General features: G+C 41.3%; 2 protein-coding genes and 2 pseudogenes across 3 annotated transcripts; 3 read left to right on the top strand and 1 right to left on the bottom strand.

Annotated features, from left to right (window-relative positions):
* Positions 1 to 742: 742 nt before the first annotated feature.
* On the bottom strand, positions 743 to 5,276 carry bbs5 (Bardet-Biedl syndrome 5). The gene is made up of 12 exons (XM_056755183.1): positions 5,071 to 5,276; positions 4,453 to 4,535; positions 4,158 to 4,223; positions 3,674 to 3,723; positions 3,450 to 3,577; positions 3,107 to 3,242; positions 2,925 to 3,020; positions 2,787 to 2,849; positions 2,530 to 2,664; positions 2,251 to 2,334; positions 1,993 to 2,016; positions 743 to 1,265 (listed from the first exon to the last, which is right to left on the bottom strand). The coding sequence occupies exons 1-12, from the start codon at positions 5,130 to 5,132 to the stop codon at positions 1,164 to 1,166; spliced, it is 1,029 nt and encodes a 342-aa protein (XP_056611161.1). The 5' UTR covers positions 5,133 to 5,276; the 3' UTR covers positions 743 to 1,163.
* Positions 5,277 to 5,632: 356 nt separating this feature from the next.
* On the top strand, positions 5,633 to 9,857 carry LOC130427376 (gastrula zinc finger protein XlCGF7.1-like). Of its 2 annotated transcripts, none has more exons than XM_056754818.1 (3): positions 5,633 to 5,889; positions 5,998 to 6,079; positions 7,668 to 9,857. In XM_056754818.1, exon 3 carries the CDS (start codon positions 7,813 to 7,815, stop codon positions 8,674 to 8,676), a length of 864 nt encoding a protein of 287 aa, XP_056610796.1. In that variant the 5' UTR covers positions 5,633 to 5,889; positions 5,998 to 6,079; positions 7,668 to 7,812; the 3' UTR covers positions 8,677 to 9,857. The 2 variants fall into 2 exon arrangements, with proteins under 2 accessions (XP_056610796.1, XP_056610795.1); XM_056754817.1 differs by having other exon boundaries at positions 5,998 to 6,088.
* Positions 9,858 to 10,445: 588 nt separating this feature from the next.
* LOC130427114 (retinol dehydrogenase 7-like) lies at positions 10,446 to 15,127 on the top strand (annotated as a pseudogene).
* Positions 15,128 to 18,123: 2,996 nt separating this feature from the next.
* Positions 18,124 to 21,823, top strand: LOC130427375 (retinol dehydrogenase 16-like; annotated as a pseudogene).
* The last annotated feature ends 375 nt before the right edge of the window (positions 21,824 to 22,198 follow it).

Genomic DNA, 22,198 nt, shown 5'->3' with positions numbered 1-22,198 from the left:
TAAATATGCACAAATGAATGATTTTATTATTTTCCCTTCTTTAGAGCACCGTTGTTTTTTTTACTTATTTGAGAATTTTTTGTAAACTTGTTAAATCTCGATGGATCCTGGACTTAATGTCACATCAATAAATTAATCTTAAAACTGTTGTGTATACACCTATATATTTCACACAATGGCGGAAATAGGGAAAACTTTTTTCCCGTTGCATTGCTGCCATAGCCATTCAGTTTGTTTTCATACAGATTTTCTTTTTATTTACCAAAACAAAAGTAGCATATGTTGTCCGATGTATTCATGGTTTACAGGGAGATGTAAAAAAAGGGAAAACAAACATTACAAAAACATAGTTTTTTGAGCGATTTATCTATTATCTGATATATGTTAGACACATCAACATAAAGGGAGCGCTGCATGCCTAACTTCTGGTTTCTGCACCCGTTCTGTGTAGTGAACGAAGCTAGAGCATCGACCGGACAAGTGTTTACCCTACTTCCGGTTTGTACACGTCACGCTGTGAATTAGGTCTATTCCCCTAAGATCTCACAGATGTAATTTACAGCCAGCAAAATTCCAATAATCTGATTCTTGATGTGTCACACTATAGCTCTGATGTAATTAACACTAAAGACTTTATTACATCAATCTCTATTAAGCAATTGCAGCATTACACAAACGTCATTTAAAAAAATCTCTACAGAAAACAGTGTATAGGTTTGGACCACATGAGGGTGAGACAACGTCTGGATTGTTATTTATTTCCATGTTTTTGCCAACTTTTTTATTTCTGTTTCCTAAAAAGCACCCGGACAGCAACAGAGAAGAGACATAAGAGCTCCTATGAACATCTGAACATCCATCTCAACACAACATTTTGTTACAGCACAAATGTAAACAGCTCTCTACACAAAACAACTGTACAGGTTCTAATGTACAAATGAGATTCGGCATTCAGTATAAATATTATACATACATTCATATGTATCCAAAGTACCCTTAAGTTGTTCATATCTGACTTGTAAACTTGATATTATCAAATAAATGCTATCATGAATAACGTTTTTTTAAACAAACTTGATGTTGGAAACAATGCATTTATTTATATTTACGTGTGCAACTCCTGTAAAGCTATATGTCTAATGGTCATAACAGGGTTCGTAGTTTTAACCCATGACTTCCCAGAGTCCCTGTAGTGTGAATCCATCCTTCAGCTTCTCTATAGCCAGACCCAGCTCCTCAGAGAACACCGCTTCACGATCATGTTGCTTTAAGAGAGAAATAATGCATCACTACAAAAGCATGAACATTCAGACATTTAATGTTTGCTCGTGGAGTAACATGCTATTTCATGCACTCTGACTTCTTTACACTGTAAAACGTGCTGGCTACTCATGATTAATATTGTCAACTTGTCAAAAAAGAGCTGGACGTATGACGTAGTATTTCTGTGATACACTCCCCCTGAACTCCAACATGTTTCGGAAAGTCAGGATCCATTTTTCATAACATGGAGCCTATTCATTTTATTTGTGCAATTCTCATGAAAAAGCACGCCAACGGCAAGGTGAAATAAATAACCTGCTCACGCGCCAACCGACAAGAATAGGAAGACCAGTTTATCAAGATGGCTGCGCTGTTGTCATGAAGCGGCAGCTCGTTACTCTTGCGATAGTGAGAGAAGTTAAGGTGTGTTTGTTTGTTTGTTCACTGCATTTCAGTGATGGATGTTATGTTATATAAACGGTGGATATAATGCTGGATTTGGAGATCGTTTGAAACCGATAGACATGCATAATGTAAAAAAAGAGAGTTTGGAATGATGAATGAACGAAGGGCTTACTATTAGACTTGGGTCTCAAGAATTGGAAAATAGAAACCCAAACTTATTCAAGCCAACATTATAATAACAATTATTAGTATTGCAAGCTGCTATACTACATAAACTGAATAACATTTTCAATACTCAGAAATCGATAGTTATAATCTATTTACCTTATTTCCATCTGCAAAGTAAGCCTTGACAAAGAAAAAGAACAAGCAAACCGTTAATCATGTAATACAACATACGTTACAACTAAGATTCCTCTCCATAAACAACAATCGTCACAACACAAAAATATTTTTGAAGCCAAGCAACAAGTGTGTGGGACATTGTGTGTCATGGCTTAAGCGATCATCTATTTTGAGACACACACTCACACGAGTGAAAGCATCATGATGTGTGAGAGTAACAGATGAGGTCAAACTCACAGTAAAAGCATCTGTGTGTTCATCTGGTTCAATCTCCACATCATCTGGAAGCTGTTCTACAGTCAGTTCCTCCAGCGGCTGAGGCTAACCAAACATATTAGTCATTATTCATATAGGTCATATAAATTTATGGTGATTATTATTAATATACTTTTTCAAAAATATATTTCTTGTTAATTTTTTTTTTTAATCTTTTAATCTGAAAGCAAATGCTTATAAAACAGACAGATCTGTGACAAAATGTTCTAGATTGTCACCATATCTGACGTGTGTAACTACCTTTTCCTCCATCTCAAATTCCACACCAAAAATGGGGTTTGCAGAGTACACCTTGTGCAACGAGTTGATTTCCTTCACCGCGTCCTGTAGTTTGTCCATCGGATCGATCTTAAACCCCAGCACATATCCTCCTGTCTATAAAAACACAACAAAAAATGATTAAACATTGGTTACATGCATGGAGACACTCACTTTTTAAAAAGTGTCATGTTATATATTTAGAAGTATTTTCTGGAGACGTGGATTCATCAACTTACTTGCTGAGAGCTCTCGATGACAAGAGCAAGTCCAAATTTGGAATCTCGAATCCGTATGGAACGCTGAAAAAATTTTGGGATTTTACTACCCACAAATCATTATATTGGAGCAATTTTATTATCTTTAGGAAAACGTACAATCTGCAGATATGGAATGCTGACGTTGAAGCTCTCGTTCATGTTGGCATGCCACACGATCCTCACGTTAGTGATAAAAAAGGTTCCAAGATTACCCTAAAACAGAACGTAATGCTGAATGTCAAGACAAGCTGTTGTTAAACTAAAAGAAGAAGAAGAGCAGACACAATCTACATTAATACCTGATCGCTTGACAGGTTCCAGACTCCATTGACTTTATCATAAACCTGTTCCTGTGGCAGGAGTCTCAACTGTTTGTTCTGAATCAGAGCTCCTCTCAGCTTCAGATCACGATACATTTTAGAGGTCTCGTAAGCCCTACAACACACACATTTTAGTTTTATTATACCTCATTGTGCTCTAAGAAATGTTTTAAATCTCCACAAAGTTAACTTAAAATATCTTCTTCAATGACTTCAATATACCTTGGGTGATAATATGACTTGCGTGACATTTCTTTTGTTTAAAATGGAATTAAGAGGCAGTAAAAGGCTTTTTAAGAGAAACACAACACAACAAAAGTACCTGTGTACAGCGATGACAGATGTAAACAGCCTCGGACTTCCAGGAACCACATTTGTGAAAATGAACTCAAAGCGTGTGTTATTTGATTTGGTCAATATGTAAAGCGCTTCCGTCTGACCTCTTAATTTCTGTAAACAGGTCAAATTTCACATCAATTAGATGAGCAGTTAAATAAAACAATTCCACTGTCATAATATTAGCTTGAACAAATAACAGCATCTCACCGAATTTGCCGTCCTCGTGGTGATATTAATAATGCAGTTGTATCCCACTGCTGTTAATAATCACACAAAAACAAGCCGATTCAGATCATGATCTGCTCATCCTGCTTAAACAATTAACCCTCTCATGTTTGAATTATTATGTCACATGCACACCGTTCATTTCATATCTTTCTCAAGCAGGATCATTCCCAAACCCTTTTCCCCAACAATGATCAATTTTACATCTGTCCTCTGTAGTAAAGGTATCGAACGCTTCGCTTTTGTCAGCCATGTTAAATACATATGCAAAGCACAAACGAGGTCACTTATACAGAATCTTGGGTAATGATCAATTGGGGTTTGGCTGTAACATCATCACACACTGAATGAATAAGAATGTATTTTAATTTAAGGCTTACTGTAGTAGATGGAATGAATCAGAGGGTTTATTGGATTTCGTTCAATAGCGAGCAACATTATTACATAATGATCTTGAGATACTCACACAAGTTAACTCTTGGCAGAGCCAGTGAATGCCAGATTATCCTTAAATTGGTCACCAGGAGTCTACCTATATGAATAAAAAATACACTCATTACTTCAGAATAAGCAAAGCAATATAGACAAAAAATTATTTACATTTCACACAGCAGTAACAATCACATTTATTCATTAAACAGCCGCTTTTATCTTAAACAAATAACAAATGAGTGAGCATCTAACATTTTTGTCAATGCTGTGATGTTATCTGTCAATACAGTAACCAATGAAACTAAACGGCAGCAGTGAAGCTCTCGCACCTCTATCGCCATTATTTCCCTTCGTGTCCTCTATTGAATCCAGGCAGTCGATGAGAACTTCACCTGGTCTGGTTTTCATCTGCCTTAAAGTAAACATATAAGACTTAAGTGAATCACACGCTGCTGTGAGATGCATGAAACAGTAAATCAACCCACCAGCTTAGATTCATGATTGAATCAACAAGTAAGATTAATGTAAACATATACACACATACTGTACAACCATCCCTGCTGAAAAAAACATAAGTGAATTGAATGGTTATATTTGGAATTGCATTGGATTTAATGGAAACTCTAATGATCTCTGTGGGTAATGTGTTGGGTTCTATTGGTGGGATGTTATCTGGAGGATGTGAACCAACACAACACATTAAATCCTCCTGGAATACGACTCAAAACAGACTAAATGAAGAAGTCTGTAATGGTTTTACTTTTAATGATAAACTCCTGGTGTTTCATTCTGGTATTTGTGATATTAATGTGTATTGTTGTTGCAGAGCACAGTAAAATATCAGAAAAATTATTAATATCCTCTAAATTGTCTTTTGTAAGATACATTACGCCCAGTATCACTACAGTTAGTTACATTACATCATTGTAAACAGCGCGATGACTTACTGCGCCGTGATGTCAAATCTTACGTCTCTGTCCTCCCAAAGAGCGTCTAACACTGACGCCATGATCAATCTACACCCTCAGAAAGGTTTTTAAATAAAAAAAGATATTTAAATTCAATAAAACAAACGCTCAGCGGGCCGCTAAGAGGATTTGGTGCTGAGCGTCACCACGGTAACGGCTGTACGTCAAACACGCGTACGGTGGAATGTGAGGGACAAACTTCATTCTGAACGCGTTCAAAATAGATTCGCGCAATGTGCAAAATATGTATTTGACTGCTAAGGATTCTTCCGTTTTACATCTATGTTGTAGAAATATTTACAGTTCACAGTAAAAATTACATTATTAAAAATGTATAAACTCAATGTCATCTACGTCATCCTCTGTGTCATTTATTGTGTCACTAAGTAACACATTTCATCATATTTTACTTGTTATTATTTATTTTCTGTATACGGGTAGTAACGTTACATTAAAGTTAAGCGCAGAACTAGACTCTTGAACTTTTATAGAGGATGATGGACACCATTAGCTGCTCAGTTTCTCCCCTCAACGTCAACGGTCAGGTGGTGGTAAACATGGTTTTACTACAGTAACCAAGGTTTTTTATTATGGTTACTTTATTTCGTGAGTGGATATGTCTTTTGAATGTTGCCTAAAATCTTTTTTTAATCACCACGGACAAGTGCTCGTGTCTAAGAAATATTACGGTAACCCCAGGTCAATCAAAGATAGTGCGGCACTTATCACTGTATTTACGGTAATATCAGAAACAACACGGAAGCTGCGCTAACAGCGTGGATTTCTACAATGTTTGAGGTAACCGTAAACAAAATGTCACGTTTTCATGTTATTTTAACTGTTATATTTTGAACTAAAGAATGGCCGTATGTTAACCAGTTGTTTATGTTTGTTTATCATATGCAGACGTGTTATATAATGTAAGGTGACCAGACGTGATTGTTCCCGGGACACCGCCTGCACAGGATTTCAACTGCTTCCTCCGGAGGTCTGCTGGGTACTGTTGTGTCTACGGCTAAATATGAAAATAAACTCAGGAACAAACCCTTAAACAAAACAAAAAATACTGTAGTTTAAGCTGCACCCCTTAACAAGAGAATCAATTAAACAGTCAAGCACGATGTTTCTTTTAAACATTGTTTTGCGTTGCACTGTTTCCTCAGAGAAATCCCACTGTTACTGAGTTGTCCGGTCACCTGACAAAGAAAGCTCACCCTGATTGGTCCTCTTTTGTGCATTCAAAGTACCGATTGGCTCGAAGATAGAACCAAATTATAATTGTAGATGTAACCTTTTTGTTTTCTTTAAAACATTCCCAAAATGTACACTTTAAAAAAAATGTAATAAATTGTCACGGAATAAGAATATGTGAATAATTTAATTTGTACGAAAATGTCAGCCGAGTTTGAAAATAATCACTTTCATGGATTAACTCATTCGCTGCCAGTCTCTTTAAAATAAAGTTGCCAGCCTACGCCAGCGTTTTTTAACATTTTCACCCAACTTAAATGGCTCACAGTACATTTTCCGTGAAGTATATATGGACAAACAATATGTCAAATAAAAGAACAGAGTCTCTGCTTTTAAACAAAAGAACCCGTATTCTTCTATCTTCATTTGTTCGTTTTTTATCACTCTGTATATGTGGGTAGATTTCTACAAAAATGCCTCATTTTGATTAAGCAGCTGAGATAATTAACGTTTTTTGTCAAAGCTTCCGCCCAGATTCCACTCGGAACAATCATTAAAAACCGCTAAAACATATACGTTCTAGGTTCTGGGATTCTGTACTTTTTCCCAGTGGTGTGTAATAGCGCCACCTGCTGTACAACAGTACAAATACTGATTGCCGTAATAACTCGTCTTTGGCGGGGAAGCGTTTTTTTTTTAATGACGAGGTAACTCGTCATTAAAGGCGGCATGAAATAAAAAAATATCATTCAAATGTTTTTACACGGTGGTGTAGTATTTTTCATAAATGATTTATCCGTTCACATCATTATTAAAAAAAAATGCATTTGTAAACCTTTAATCAAAAACTTAAACCTCCACCTCTAGAAACGACCTCTCTTCACTTCCGGTCAGGAGGAACGGCGCGAGGGCGGGGCTGCAATGACTGACAGATTGCAAACTGGCATTTAAAGCTTTTAGCAATCCAATCAGTTGTTGGTGAAAGAAATCAAGTTACGCCCTACATTTTTTCTCACATTTCAGAAGTCGTTTCACTCGGCAACGTCACGATACGGGAAAAAATACTATCGTTACTTCTGTTTCATGCCAACTTTAATACCAATGATGACGTGTAATTGGAAAATGAATCATGGCAGTATAACTGTGGTTGCGTATTTGTAACCTTGCAAAAATGCAAATCAACATTTTTACACTATTGATAGCTGTAGTAAGACCATGGATCACTTTCATAAGAATTTTTCTGAGAAAAAGAAACATAATATTAAGTACATACATTTTTTGTCCATTGCCACATGTATTTATTTGACTTCGAAGTAATTTTTCATCCACCACAAGGAGTAAACAACATGATTTTGTTTTTAAAATGTATTTCTTTCTTTTGGCAGGTCTGCTCCTCGATAATAATATTATCAGGAATACTAATACAGGAATAATTCATATTATCCTACAAGTAAAGGGGCCACTGAAAGTGATGAACTACTGAATGAAGTTGAGGAGAAACGTCAGTGTCAGAAACCCCAGAATCTTATAATGCTCAAAATGTCTTCTGATGGTTTACAGAAGAACAAGATTTCCTTTTCGAAAAGAAAGCCACGAACCAAGGCAGGCAAGACTTTCACCTGCCCTCAGTGTGGAAAGAGTTTCAAGCGCAAAAGTCACCTTGAAGATCACATTAGAATTCACACTGGAGAGCGGCGATACACATGTACTCAGTGCGGGAGGGGTTTCGGACAGAAATCAAATCTTGAGGCACATAAGAGAATCCACACCGGAGAGCGCCCGTACGCATGTCTTCAGTGTGGAATGAATTTCACACAGAAAAGTCATCACATGGTGCACATGAAAATTCACACCGAAGAGCGTCAATACGCGTGTCCTGAGTGCGGAAAGAGTTTCAAACGCAAATATCATCTTGAGATGCACATGAGAATACACTCTGAAGAGCGCCTGTATGCATGTCTTGAGTGTGAGAAGAGTTTCAAACGCAAATCAACGCTTGAAGAGCACATGAGAATTCACACTGGAGAGCGCCCGTATGTTTGTCCGCAGTGTGGAAGTGGTTTCGGACTGAAATCAAATTTCGAGGCACATACGAGAATTCACACCGGAGAGCGCCCGTACGCATGTCTGCAGTGTGGAAAGAGTTTCACACAGAAATGTCATCTTAGGGTGCACGTGAAAATTCACACTGAAGAGCGTCAATACACATGTCCTACGTGTGGAAAGAGCTTCATACAGAAATCAAATTTTGAGAAACATACGAGAATTCACACTGGAGAGCATCACTATGCATGTCCTCGGTGTGGAAAGAGTTTCAAACGCAAATATTATTATGAGATGCACATGAGAAGTCACACCGAAGAGAGCCATTTTGAAGTGTTGTCCGAATTCTGAGTAAACAACTAGTTCACTACTTTTTACCCACAATGCATTCTGATTTGAGTGTACATCCCATGTTCTCTTTAAAAACAAATACGATAAACGTGACAAATAATGTAAAAATGAACTTTACCATTTTACATAACAATCCAAAAACAACACATAAGCGTCAAGACTCATCTCTACGACAGTGTTGTCAGATGCAGGATATATTACGTCAGTGTCACAAATTGTTCACTCGTTCTCTTCCCCACGTAGTGGACTATTAAGCATTAGCTATAAAGGGAATAGTGAATGAGTGAACAAGTGAGCAACGCTTTTGATGAGCTGCCTCAGCTCTGTTTGTTAGGGGTTGGAGATGAAATCTTTAGGACGGTTGCAGACCCCTGGCCCATACGCATGTCCTCAGTGTGGAAGGAGTTTAAGACAGAAAGCTCATCTTAAGGGGGACATTACAATTCACAGTAACAAGCGTTCATGAACACGCTTTAAGCATGGAAAGAGTTTTCACCATCAAATGTAGATTTGCTGTTAATTTCCTGACCAAGATGAGCAGAATTGAATGTGTTTCTTTTCAGTTTTTGTCTTTTAATTATTTTTCTTAACTATGTAACTGACTATAGTTGCTTATTTCTCTATCGTGCCATCCGGGTGAGTTCGGTTCATCCTTCTGGTGAAAGAAGAAATCGCTACATTGTGCATGTTGGCAACAAAATATGTGTAGTTACACAATCCTTGTCTTTGATTCTATGCAGACAGGAGATAATGCAACATGCACATTATTTTCTAAAGGCATCAAAAGAATGACAGACATGTACCCCCATTTTTCCAATTGTCATTACCTGTTGCATTTTATGAAGTGTGTGATGACATGCAACAGATTTTAGCTTTAATGTCCGTCAATGGGAACATTCTTTATTACGCAATTTATGAGCCGTAACCTAATTGAGTTACAGATTATCTTTTGCCACTTTGTAGATCTCTAGATGAATTGCTTTACTCTTTGAAACTTCAGTTTTTAGATACTTGACTCAAATAGCAATATTCAGCTATTGTATGCTTTACTGCCACTTTGTTAAATTGTTTTAAACATTATTGTTTCATATTTGCAGGATTTTATGATTGTATTACACTTTTCCCTTTTCTATAAAGAAGTTTGTTTTTAATCACACAATAAATTCAACAGTTTGACTTCAGGGAGTTTAAATGCTCACAAAATATATTGTTTTTAAAGTGTTCTTGCAACGAGTAATGTCACATTATCAGGGTTGCGAATTTGGTTGGATTAAGATTTTGTTGACTGGGGGGTGGTGATGTTAACATAACATAGAATATGTTATGGATACGAAGGATTTACTTTTTTATTATGAATATTGTAACATTAAAGCTCCTTGGTATTAAATATTGCTACAGTGTAACAAATTCATACAGTGACACTTGCATACAGGATATTTTTGGGTGACTTTTACAAATAATCTTGTTATTATCTATCAAAGCTCAAGATGTCTTTAATGATATAATACAATTGATAAGCACACCACCACGATTTATTCTCACTTACAAAAAGCCACAAAGATAAAACAGTAACACTGATGTATTTTTAAGATATGTCAGTTCTAATTCATCTCTAACCTTGTGTTTTGTGGCACTTTCATAACGAGTGATGTTTGTCGTAGTTAATGATTCACCGCTTTAAATCATAAACTCTTATCAGTGGAGCTCCAATTTAATATCCTCTTAATTTGTTTTGTTGACCCTGGGATTTGCATCGATGTTGACAGACATCTCTCAGGATCACAAATTCAATTCTTTCATATTCTCCGCAGTCATGATACTCTACGCCTTTGGCCTCGTGCTCTTGTTCTTTGTGTTTCGGTGGTTCCGAGGATTGAAAAGAGTCCCAAACAAATGTGAGAAGTTTGTGTACATCACCGGCTGTGACTCTGGCTTTGGGAATCTCTTGGCTAGACATCTGGATGAGAAGGGTTTCCGTGTCGTCGCCGGCTGTTACACAGAGAAAGGAGAAGATGAGTTGAAGAAGATCTCCACAGACAAACTCACAACATTACATTTGGATGTGAGTGATCATGACAGTATCAGCAAAGCTGCAGACACCATCAAAACCCTGGTGGGTCAGAGAGGTGAGACCTGTAAATCTCTCACATGTACATGAGCGTGTAGTAAAACACAAGATGATTTCATGTGTGTGTGTGTTGATTGACAGGTCTGTGGGCTGTGGTAAACAATGCCGGTGTCTCTGTCCCGACGGCTCCTAATGACTGGCTGCTTATTGAGGACTTTAAACACATGTTAGATGTCAATCTGTACGGAGTTATTGACGTCACTCTCAGTGTTTTACCTCTCATTAAAAGAGCCAAAGGAAGAGTGGTGAATGTGGCCAGTATATTTGGACGGATTAGTCCCATTGGAGGAGCGTACTGTATATCTAAGTATGGAGTTGAAGCATTCAATGACAGTCTGAGGTGAGATATTCAGTCCTGTTACCACAGACAGGAATTTAAATGTTGGACTGCTTTGAATTCTATTTTCAGGGGTCCAAGCTGTTCAAATGTTGTGCATTCAGCACTAGGGGGCTCAATAACATGAAAAAATAAAGTTATCTTAATGCATCTTCTCTGACCCCAAATACTGTTACTTATGACTCATTCAGTTATATATTTAATGTCTGACAGGAGAAACATGTCACCTGTCATGATACTCGGGTTGAGACATGGCGTGAGAACCCAAGTGCAGGCAGACACAGACGGTATTGATGGAAAACGAGGATATTTATTAACAAATAAACACTAAACAAGACAGGCAAAACAAAACCCCACGTGGGGGGAAAACAAGACAGGGATATATATAATTTTAACAAGAAACACTGACTTACTAAACTATAAACAAACACTGGTAACAAACACTAAACTAACACTTACTAGACAAGGAGACAGGAACAAGTAAAGACGGGGGCGTGAAGCAAACAGCAGACAGACTCACAGGTACTGCATACAATGCACGAGCAACGAGACAAAGAAACATGAGGACTCTTTATAGGGGAAACAGACAAAGGATAGTTAACGAGAAACAGGTGCTGGGGATTAGCACTAAGGAGAGGCTGACAAGGAACGAGATGTAGGGAACAATGACAAGACACGAGAAAGATCACTCAATCTCACACAAAACCATAGGTTATGCCATGACTCCACTCAAACAACAAGAATAAACATGACATGATAGTGGAATCATGACATAAGCCCCCCCTTTAATGAGCACCTCCAGGTGTTCATCAAGGGGTAACTAACGAGACAAGACTGACTGGGAAACAGACAAAAACCAGACAGACAAGGTGAACATGACAAGGGGCATACAAGATATGATAACAAAAGGGTTGGGGTGAGATAACAAAAATAACAGACATGGGAGGGGGGGCGGGGGCAAACAAGAAAACACAGGAAGTCCAGAAGGGGCAGGGCCGGGCGGGGAAGTCCCAGCCCTGGGGGACGCGCCAGGGCGCGGAGCCCCAGGAGGCTTGACAGGGGTAGTCCTGGGGGGAACTGTCCTAGTCCCCTGCAGGACTGCAGGGCTAGTCCTCGGCTGGAATGCCGGGCTGGACCAGGGCTGGAAGGCCGACTGGATTGTCGGCTGGACAGGGCTTGGTGCTGACGGCGGCTGGGCAGCCGGACTTGACGGCGGCTGGGCAGCCGGACTTGACGGCGGCTGGGCAGCCGGACTTGACGGCGGCTGGGCAGCCGGACTTGACGGCGGCTGGGCAGCCGGACTTGACGGCGGCTGGGCAGCCGGACTTGACGGCGGCTGGGCAGCCGGACTTGACGGCGGCTGGGCAGCCGGACTTGACGGCGGCTGGGCAGCCGGACTTGACGGTCTCCTCTGGACCGGGCTTGGTGCCGGTGGCTGGACCGGGCTTGGTGCCGGTGGCTGGACCGGGCTTGGTGCCGGTGGCTGGACCGGGCTTGGTGCCGGTGGCTGGACCGGGCTTGGTGCCGGTGGCTGGACCGGGCTTGGTGCCGGTGGCTGGACCGGGCTTGGTGCCGGTGGCTGGACCGGGCTTGGTGCCGGTGGCTGGACCGGGCTTGGTGCCGGTGGCTGGACCGGGCTTGGTGCCGGTGGCTGGACCGGGCTTGGTGCCGGTGGCTGGACCGGGCTTGGTGCCGGTGGCTGGACCGGGCTTGGTGCCGGTGGCTGGACCGGGCTTGGTGCCGGTGGCTGGACCGGGCTTGGTGCCGGTGGCTGGACCGGGCTTGACTCGGGCGGCTGGGCAGCGACCTCCGGCGGCTGGGCAGCGACCTCCGGCGGCTGGGCAGCGACCTCCGGCGGCTGGGCAGCGACCTCCGGCGGCTGGGCAGCGACCTCCGGCGGCTGGGCAGCGACCTCCGGCGGCTGGGCAGCGACCTCCGGCGGCTGGGCAGCGACCTCCGGCGGCTGGGCAGCGACCTCCGGCGGCTGGGCAGCGACCTCCGGCGGCTGGGCAGCGACCTCCGGCGGCTGGGCAGCGACCTCCGGCGGCTGGGCAGCGACCTCCGGCGGCTGGGCAGCGACCTCCGGCGGCTGGGCAGCGACCTCCGGCGGCTGGGCAGCGACCTCCGGCGGCTGGGCAGCGACCTCCGGCGGCTGCTGGGCCGGGCTCGGTGCCGGGCTCGTTGCCGGGCTCGGTGCCGGACGGACCGTCACCATCCCACAGCGCCCCCCCAAAAAATATTTGGGGTTTGACACCACCGGACTCGGGACCACAGGACTCGGGACCACAGGACTCGGGACCACAGGACTCGGGACCACAGGACTCGGGACCACAGGACTCGGGACCACAGGACTCGGGACCACAGGACTCGGGACCACAGGAATCGGGACCACAGGACGTCCTCCACGTGGCCTTCTCCTCCCACTACGGTCAGTCTGGCCCACGGCTGACTCAGCCGGGCCAGTGGGGAACCGAGGGAGTACCGGGAAGGAGGACTCCCGCGACGTCGTCCTCGAGTCTCTAGCCACCCACTCACCTTGGACTCCACCAGAAGGGCTGGCGACCGTGGAGCTCGAGCCAGAGGGTACTGACTCCCCAAGGGCAGCGGCGGCCAGGACGATACCCTCCGCAGCGCTCGACCGTGGGGTGAAAGTCCCATGTGGAACCTCACCCCCGGGATCGCTACGGTTGGCCACGTACCTGACCATGTCCGCAAACCCCAAGGGAGCCAGCAGCCTCTTCTCTGACGGTGTGAGGCGCCGGGTGAGGCAGCAGTTGAAGATCGTCTTCAACTCCGCCTCACCAAACTCGGTCACCTCCGCCACCGCCGAGAATGCCCTGGCGAACTCCTGGTCACCATAATTCCCCTGGCGGAATCCAAGCATCAAGTGGGCCTGGCGAGACCGCAAGGACAACGTCGTACCGTCCATGCTGCCTACTGGGTTCTGTTGTGGCTCGTGCATTCTGTCATGATACTCGGGTTGAGACATGGCGTGAGAACCCAAGTGCAGGCAGACACAGACGGTATTGATGGAAAACGAGGATATTTATTAACAAATAAACACTAAACAAGACAGGCAAAACAAAACCCCACGTGGGGGGAAAACAAGACAGGGATATATATAATTTTAACAAGAAACACTGACTTACTAAACTATAAACAAACACTGGTAACAAACACTAAACTAACACTTACTAGACAAGGAGACAGGAACAAGTAAAGACGGGGGCGTGAAGCAAACAGCAGACAGACTCACAGGTACTGCATACAATGCACGAGCAACGAGACAAAGAAACATGAGGACTCTTTATAGGGGAAACAGACAAAGGATAGTTAACGAGAAACAGGTGCTGGGGATTAGCACTAAGGAGAGGCTGACAAGGAACGAGATGTAGGGAACAATGACAAGACACGAGAAAGATCACTCAATCTCACACAAAACCATAGGTTATGCCATGACTCCACTCAAACAACAAGAATAAACATGACATGATAGTGGAATCATGACAGTCACCATTCGGAGTGAAGGTTTTATGTATTGAACCTGGATTCTTCAAAACAAGCGTGACTGACTCCGGTGCCCTGCAATGGAATTTTGAGAAAATTTGGGAGAGGTTGCCACAAGATGTCAAAGATGAATACGGCAGTGACTACATGGACAAATGTGAGTTCAGATCCAACCACCAGTTTTGATGACAGAGTTTATGTATTCAAATGAATTGTGTGATAATTGGTGAAAGATGTTTTACCAACTGTTTGCAGGGAAGCTTGCGACCCAGAAGACCCTCATGAAGTCGGCAGATCCAGATCTGATGAAGGTTGTGAAGTGTATGGAACACGCTGTGGCTGCTGTTCATCCCCAGACAAGATATTCTCCAGGCTGGGACGCAAAGTTCTTCTGGCTGCCTCTGTCCTACATGCCAACCTTCATCTCTGATGCTTTCTTTTTAAGAAATGCTGTTAAACCAAAAGTTTCAGTCGTGTAGATAAGCTTTGCTCATAATGATACTGTGTGTTTATTATGATCAGGGGCGTCAAAAGTGAGTGGGGGAAAGGGTAACTATATCGCCTTTGCAAGTGAAGAGCCTTGAAGTTCTTTAAATGAATATATTTATTATTATTTTACAATAGTGCTCCCTCTACTGCGCTTCTGTGCACCTTCTCTGTTCTCCGCTAATTTTGAGAAGCTTTTGCAGACGTCTGTACAGATGCAGCCCCACAATGCGACCAATGCAACCTTTTTTCGCGGGTTTCTAAGGATAGAACGAATGTTTCCTTCACAGCTTTGGCTATCCCGAGATTCATTGAGCGCCTGTAACGCTCAAATTTTTTAAATAATAATTCAAAACTTTATTAAAATAAAATAATTCACAAAAACGGTCCGTTTTAGTGTTTTAATATTAAATATAATGTTGATAATTGACGTTATTGGTGCATTACTGTGTTTTAAATTTGTAAGGTTGGATAATTTAATATATGCTACTGTTTCTGCTGTAATATTCATAAACGTGTCATTCTCTAAATTAAAATATATTTTTTCTGGCTCAATACACTCTTAAAAATAAATAGTTGGATTAACTTAATTTTTTTAACTCCCATTACAACACAATTAAATCGTTTTTTCTGAACTTAAACTGGGTGAGTTGTACTGACATGTTAATCTTAAATTCATCTGCTTGCTTTATTTGATTCCAGAAGAATGTATAGTCATTTGTGTTAAGATGAATAAATGCGAGAGCTTCAGTGTGATACTTTTTTTATAAATAAACACATTTATACCAAGGGTAAGACATGGTGAGAGTAGGAAGCTCAAGAGAGTTTATTGCAATTGCAGTGTATTTATTTACCGAGGAAAGATACATTTAAGAATAAAATGTGCTGAACAAGACACTTGCGACCTGCCATTTAATCACAGCACATCTGACGAGCATCAGTGTACATATGTGGGCCAAAATGCGGCATTATTTATGAATCTGCAAAACATGCATCAATCACTCGCGCGCTACTTCAGACCTCCGCGTCAGACACAGTGGCACGCACGTAAGCGCGCACACACACACACAGAGGCGCGCACAAACACACACACACAGAGGCGCGCACAAACACACACACAGAGGCGCGCGCACACAAAAAAAAACACACACACACACACACAGAGGCGCGCACACAAACGCACACAGAGGCGCGCGCACACACAAACATACACACACACACACACACAGAGGCGCGCACAAACTCACAGAGCCGCGCGCGCAAACACACACACACACACACAGAGGCGCGCGCACACAAAAACACACACAGAGGCGCGCGCACACAAAAACACACACACAAAAACACACACATGCACACACACACACAGAGGCGCGCACAAACACACACACAAAGAGGCGCGCGCACACACACACAGAGGCGCGCACAAACACACACATAGAGGCGCGTGCGCGCACACACACACACACACACACAGAGGCGCGCACAAACACACACACACACACAAACAGAGGCGCGCACAAAGCAGTGTTGCGGTGATAACAAACTTTTGACAGAAAAGCGCATAACAACATGAATGTAGTTTGTCTGTAGGACACATGCACATAGTTTGTTACCCAGACGGACATCTATTTAATTAATTTATGTCTGAAAACAAAAACAAGAAATATACAAATGAGAACGGCTTTATTGTGCATTTAGTTGTGCTAAAATGATCAAATACTGTACAGCACTGTATCCATTTAGAGAGCAAAGGCAAATACGAAGCAATGACGTCATGCCTATGCTAAATAGTAACATGTATAGCAGTATTTCGTAGTAACAAAGTGGGCAACCCAACAGTTCGTGATGCAATAATTAAATCCTCTATGAGGCTAGGGGGGCTTCTCAACATCCATCCTCTTTCCATCTTCCTCCATCATATGACCCGGAAACCGATGGAGCTTAGCCATCTTTAAGGACATCTCAAGTCTCTATCTGCACCGGGAGGAGGAGAGGAGAGAGGAGGCTTTCTGAGGAGGCATGAGCGAGGATACACAAGTGTTTTATCAACTAAACCTGACGCGCGTAATTCTCCTCCCCCTGCAGATCGTCAAATCTTTAGATCATATTCAAATATAGTAAGCGTAGACCTAAGTATAGTTCATATTAATATAGGTAATATAGTTATTATAACATATTTACTTATGACATATATTTGACATACATTTCTAACTATGTTTAGGCATGATTTTTACTTTATTTTAATGTAGTGGGGATTATGATGGCGAATAAGTATGTATTTAACTTTATTCTTTATATTTTCAATGTGCAATGTGTACAGTCATCATTAACTGACGATGCTCTGAAGTGTCCTGAAGGGGTGGAGCTAAGACGCGAGGAAAGGAAGCGAGAGTGTATAAATAAGATTGAGAAGCACACTTTGACTTTTGAGTCTGCGTGCTTTGAAGTCCTCGATTTTTTGTCCGCGGCCTTAGAAGGTTGCAGCCTCCGAATTGGGACACAGCTAGACTCATCGACAGGTAAATTAGAATTACAAAACACTTTACAGCCAGTGCTTGATCCGATTATGGAGCATTTGGGTAGTTTGTTTGTAGTATTTGTGTCCGAAATGTATATGTTCAGTGGCAGTGTTTTTGGAAGCCTGTTTGTAACAATTTTGCAGTAAAATATCCCAAAAGCACTTGACCACTGTTATATATTTTGTTTAGTGACAGGGGGCTGTGCAGTCGTATCCGTGTTCCTCTTTGTTGGCTCTCCTGTTTTTGCCAAGTGGGTGATGTTCTTAGGGCAACATCATGTTGACCACGGGACAACATTTAAATCAACCAACCAGACCATACTGAAAGGTCTTTGCAAACCGAAGTGCACCAGAAGAACGTGTTGTCCTGTTTTCATGATGTCACACGCAATAATAAATAAATCAATCACCAGTGTCAGACAAGGCTCTCCTGTTTTTGCCAAGTGGTTCATATACTTAGGACAACATCATGTTGACTCTGGGACAACATTTAAATCAACCAATTAGATTTCAGAAATAGGTTTACAGTTTATTATAAATTTAATCTTCCAACCAGGATTATGTGCTTCTAGACCATTGTTTTTCACTTTCACATTTAAGGGGTGAGTTATGGTCGGCGTTGGGGTTTGGTGTGGGTTTAAGTTTTATTTATACAAATGTTTTCCTTGTGTCAACAAAATATGTTGTCCTGAGGACATCAACCACTTCATCAAATCATGTCAACCGCTCAACTGACGCCTGAAGGGAAAACGGGTACATTTTCAATCTTTGGCAAAGGTAACAGTATACATTTCGATCTTAAAATCAAACCTCCCAACAACTCCATAAACTCCATAAACATGTTTCATGTTATTGTTTTAGTTACCCAAGACTTTTTTTTACTTATTATAAGACTACTTATTTAAAAGCAAATCAGCTTCAGTTTGATTGATATAACTTGGAATGCACAACACAAAATAATGGTTTTGTTCTGTCCTCAATGCGGTGCCAATGTACACCAGGAGCGTCTCAAACGCGAAGCAGCTGAATTGTTGAGACCACGTGATTTGCCTGTCCGACATTTTTCATGATGTTTTGAGGTTTTAAAATAAGAAAGTTGGCTAAATGGTTATGTTTGTCTGGTATATTGTTGTGTTCATTGCCATAAGTCATGCTTCGTGTCCTTACAAAAATGACCCACACTGCAAAACATGACTTTCTTACTTATTCTTTTTTGTTGTTGTTTTCCAGTAAAAATGTATAAACATTCTTAAATCAAGATGCTTTCCTTAATGAGCAAACTGACCTAAGAAAATAAGTCTTGTTTTTAGTCAAAAAATATGAAATTACAGTGAATTTGTGCTTAAAACAAGCAACAAAAATCTGCTAATGGGGAAAGAAAATAATCTTGAATTGAGTTACTAAAATAAGGGTAAACAAGAAAAAAAGACTAAGTAAGAAAGTCATTATTTGCAGTGCAAATAAACGTAATTAATTTAGTCAAACAATATTTTGCCACAAAAGAACCATGGTTTTGTTCGAGGATGAACCTCTCGTCGTCCATGTATGGTCTTAAGTCAGGGATATGATGTGAAATACGAACGGAAGTCTGCACAGGGTGTTTATTTTAAAATTGACATGCTTTTTTATTTTGCTTTGCCTGCGTGGTTTGGACGCGGCGTCCGTCAAAAATAGACTAGGCGCCTATCTTTAGCGAAGCGGCCATTTTGAAATGTGCAGCGGCGCGTCTGGTGTTAACACAAGCGTTGACTAGAATGAACGTGATCTTTTCCGGTAGCCGCGTGAACCAAAACATGATCAAATCTGCAGACTGGCGCAGACTTTCTGTAACAACTCCAGACTGAAAATCTGGGCAAAGCTCGGCTAAAGACTTGTAGTGAATTCCAGCCATTAGTTGAAATATAAAAAAGAAAGTTGTATTTGTGTGAAATAAACATCTTCAACTATAGTTTTACTTATAAAACTATTTGGTGGTAAGACTGTTCTGGTTGCACATTTTACCCAAAAACTGTCATTCTCTGGTATAAGTTACTTAATACGACTTAAATGTAGGTGGCGCTAGCACGATAAAAACAGAGTCCTGGAGTTGCGCGTTCATAGTCACCCTAAAAGGAGATGATATTATATGATATTTGATTACAATTGGAAAATATGTTACATCCATATAAAATTTGTGATCTCTTTTGCACCCGTGAGAGATAAAAGATTGACTCGTTGGTTTTAAGAGACTGATTTCTTCATCAAAGACACGGATGAGCAAATTCCTTTGAGTCATTATGTTGGCACACCCCTCAGATGGGCACATGCCAACCAATCACAACACACCTGTTTTTTTATTCTTTTATTTTGTTGGGTTGAAACGAATTATGCAACCTTTTTAATGTTAAGACACGTTTTTCATATTCTCCGCAGTCATGATACTCTACGCCTTTGGCCTCGTGCTCTTGTTCTTTGTGTTTCGGTGGTTCCGAGGATTGAAAAGAGTCCCAAACAAATGTGAGAAGTTTGTGTACATCACCGGCTGTGACTCTGGCTTTGGGAATCTCTTGGCTAGACATCTGGATGAGAAGGGTTTCCGTGTCGTCGCCGGCTGTTACACAGAGAAGGAGAAGATGAGTTGAAGAAGATCTCCACAGACAAACTCACAACATTACATTTGGATGTGAGTGATCATGACAGTATCAGCAAAGCTGCAGACACCATCAAAACCCTGGTGGGTCAGAGAGGTGAGACCTGTAAATCTCTCACATGTACATGAGCGTGTAGTAAAACACAAGATGATTTCATGTGTGTGTGTGTTGATTGACAGGTCTGTGGGCTGTGGTAAACAATGCCGGTGTCTCTGTCCCGACGGCTCCTAATGACTGGCTGCTTATTGAGGACTTTAAACACATGTTAGATGTCAATCTGTACGGAGTTATTGACGTCACTCTCAGTGTTTTACCTCTCATTAAAAGAGCCAAAGGAAGAGTGGTGAATATGTCCAGTATATCAGGACGGATTAGTCCAACTATGGGAGTGTACTCCATTTCTAAGTATGGAGTTGAAGCATTCAATGACAGTCTGAGGTGAGAAATTGAGATACAGGAGGAATTGTTTGTTGTTTTCTTTGAGGGGTACAATGTCATAAAATTCTGCTTGGACCTCATTTAATGCTACTTGCCCCTGACAGGAGAAACATGGCACCATTCGGAGTGAAGGTTTTATGTATTGAACCTGGATTCTTCAAAACCGCCGTCACTGACTCCAGTGCCCTGCAAAGGAATTTTGAGAAAATTTGGGAGAGGTTGCCACAAGATGTCAAAGATGAATACGGCAGTGACTACATGGACAGATGTGAGTTGAAAAATAAATGGATGAATTAATGGATGCCAGTTTCCTGATCTCACACTGTCTGATGTGTTTGCAGTGAATGATGTGATAAGGGAGAAGTATTGTAAGGCTCTCGATCCAGATCTGATGAAGGTTGTGAAGTGTATGGAACACGCTGTGGCTGCTGTTCATCCCCAGACAAGATATTCTCCAGGCTGGGACGCAAAGTTCTTCTGGCTGCCTCTGTCCTACATGCCAACCTTCATCTCTGATGCTTTCTTTTTAAGAAATGCTGTTAAACCAAAAGTTTCAGTCCTGTAGATACACTTGAAACCCCACTGTCAACAAATATATGCTGATTAATAGAGACTTCCACCTTTATGTGGTCTTCGTTTGGGGGTGTACACTCATGGTCTTGAGGGTCTCTAAAGGGTCTCCGGTTGTTTTTTAAACAAATGTCATTTAACTCTGTTTATTAATGTTTTTAATCGACATTTGTGCAGTTTTTGGAGGATTTATGATATATAAATAAATAAAATCGTTTTTTTCAAGGTTTTTAAACAAAAATAGGGTTTAATGTACAATTCACATGAAAAAGACCCACATTTCTAACATTCATTCATGGGGATAACATGGGTCATTTGACATGGTTTAGTGTAAGATTTCTGCCCATCTTTTGGAAAATGTTGTTTTAAAAAAAAAGTAGATTGCTGCAGAGCTCAACTAATTTCCAATGTGCTATTTCACCAACTGAACAATATCTTTTAACATTTATCTTTCGGTTGGATTCATGTTATGGAATAGATTCACAATTATCAATAAAATTGACTTCTTATCAAAGTTTTGCATTTTGTGTATTGAAAAACAATCAGTTAATGTTACAATTATGTTACAACATAATATTGTTGCAGTCTTCGGAGTTAAAAATTTATTTCAATTTTTCATATAATTCTGCCGCTACAATATTAGGAATATTAGACCTTTCCTATCCGAGAATGTTACGCAAGTCCTAGTCCAGGCTCTTGTCCTGTCCAGACTGGACTATTGCGATGCACTTCTGGCTGGACTTCCAGCTTGCACGACCAAACCTCTACAGATGATCCAGAATGCAGCGGCATGAGAGGTCTTCAATGAAGCCAACAAAGGGAACATCACTCCTCTCTTTATTAAGTTACATTGGCTCACTGTAGTCGCACAAATCAGATTCAAGACTCTGCTCCTGGCCTACAAG

The sequence above is a fragment of the Triplophysa dalaica genome, chromosome 8 (genome assembly GCF_015846415.1).
Source record: "Triplophysa dalaica isolate WHDGS20190420 chromosome 8, ASM1584641v1, whole genome shotgun sequence".
NCBI lineage: Eukaryota > Metazoa > Chordata > Actinopteri > Cypriniformes > Nemacheilidae > Triplophysa > Triplophysa dalaica.
The sequence above is the reverse complement of the archived record's forward strand: the minus strand, read 5'-3'. Positions and strand labels throughout refer to the sequence as shown.

Excerpts from the sequence above, each read along its gene's own strand:
- bbs5 (XM_056755183.1), bottom strand. The coding sequence starts at position 5,132 with ATGGCGTCAGTGTTAGACGCTCTTTGGGAGGACAGAGACGTAAGATTT. Across the intron at positions 3,243-3,449 it reads TCTGTCATCGCTGTACACAG|GGCTTACGAGACCTCTAAAA; the intron begins GTACTTTTGTTG and ends TGTGTGTTGTAG. Across the intron at positions 2,335-2,529 it reads AATTTGAGATGGAGGAAAAG|CCTCAGCCGCTGGAGGAACT; the intron begins GTAGTTACACAC and ends ATGTTTGGTTAG.
- LOC130427376 (XM_056754818.1), top strand. The coding sequence starts at position 7,813 with ATGCTCAAAATGTCTTCTGATGGTTTACAGAAGAACAAGATTTCCTTT.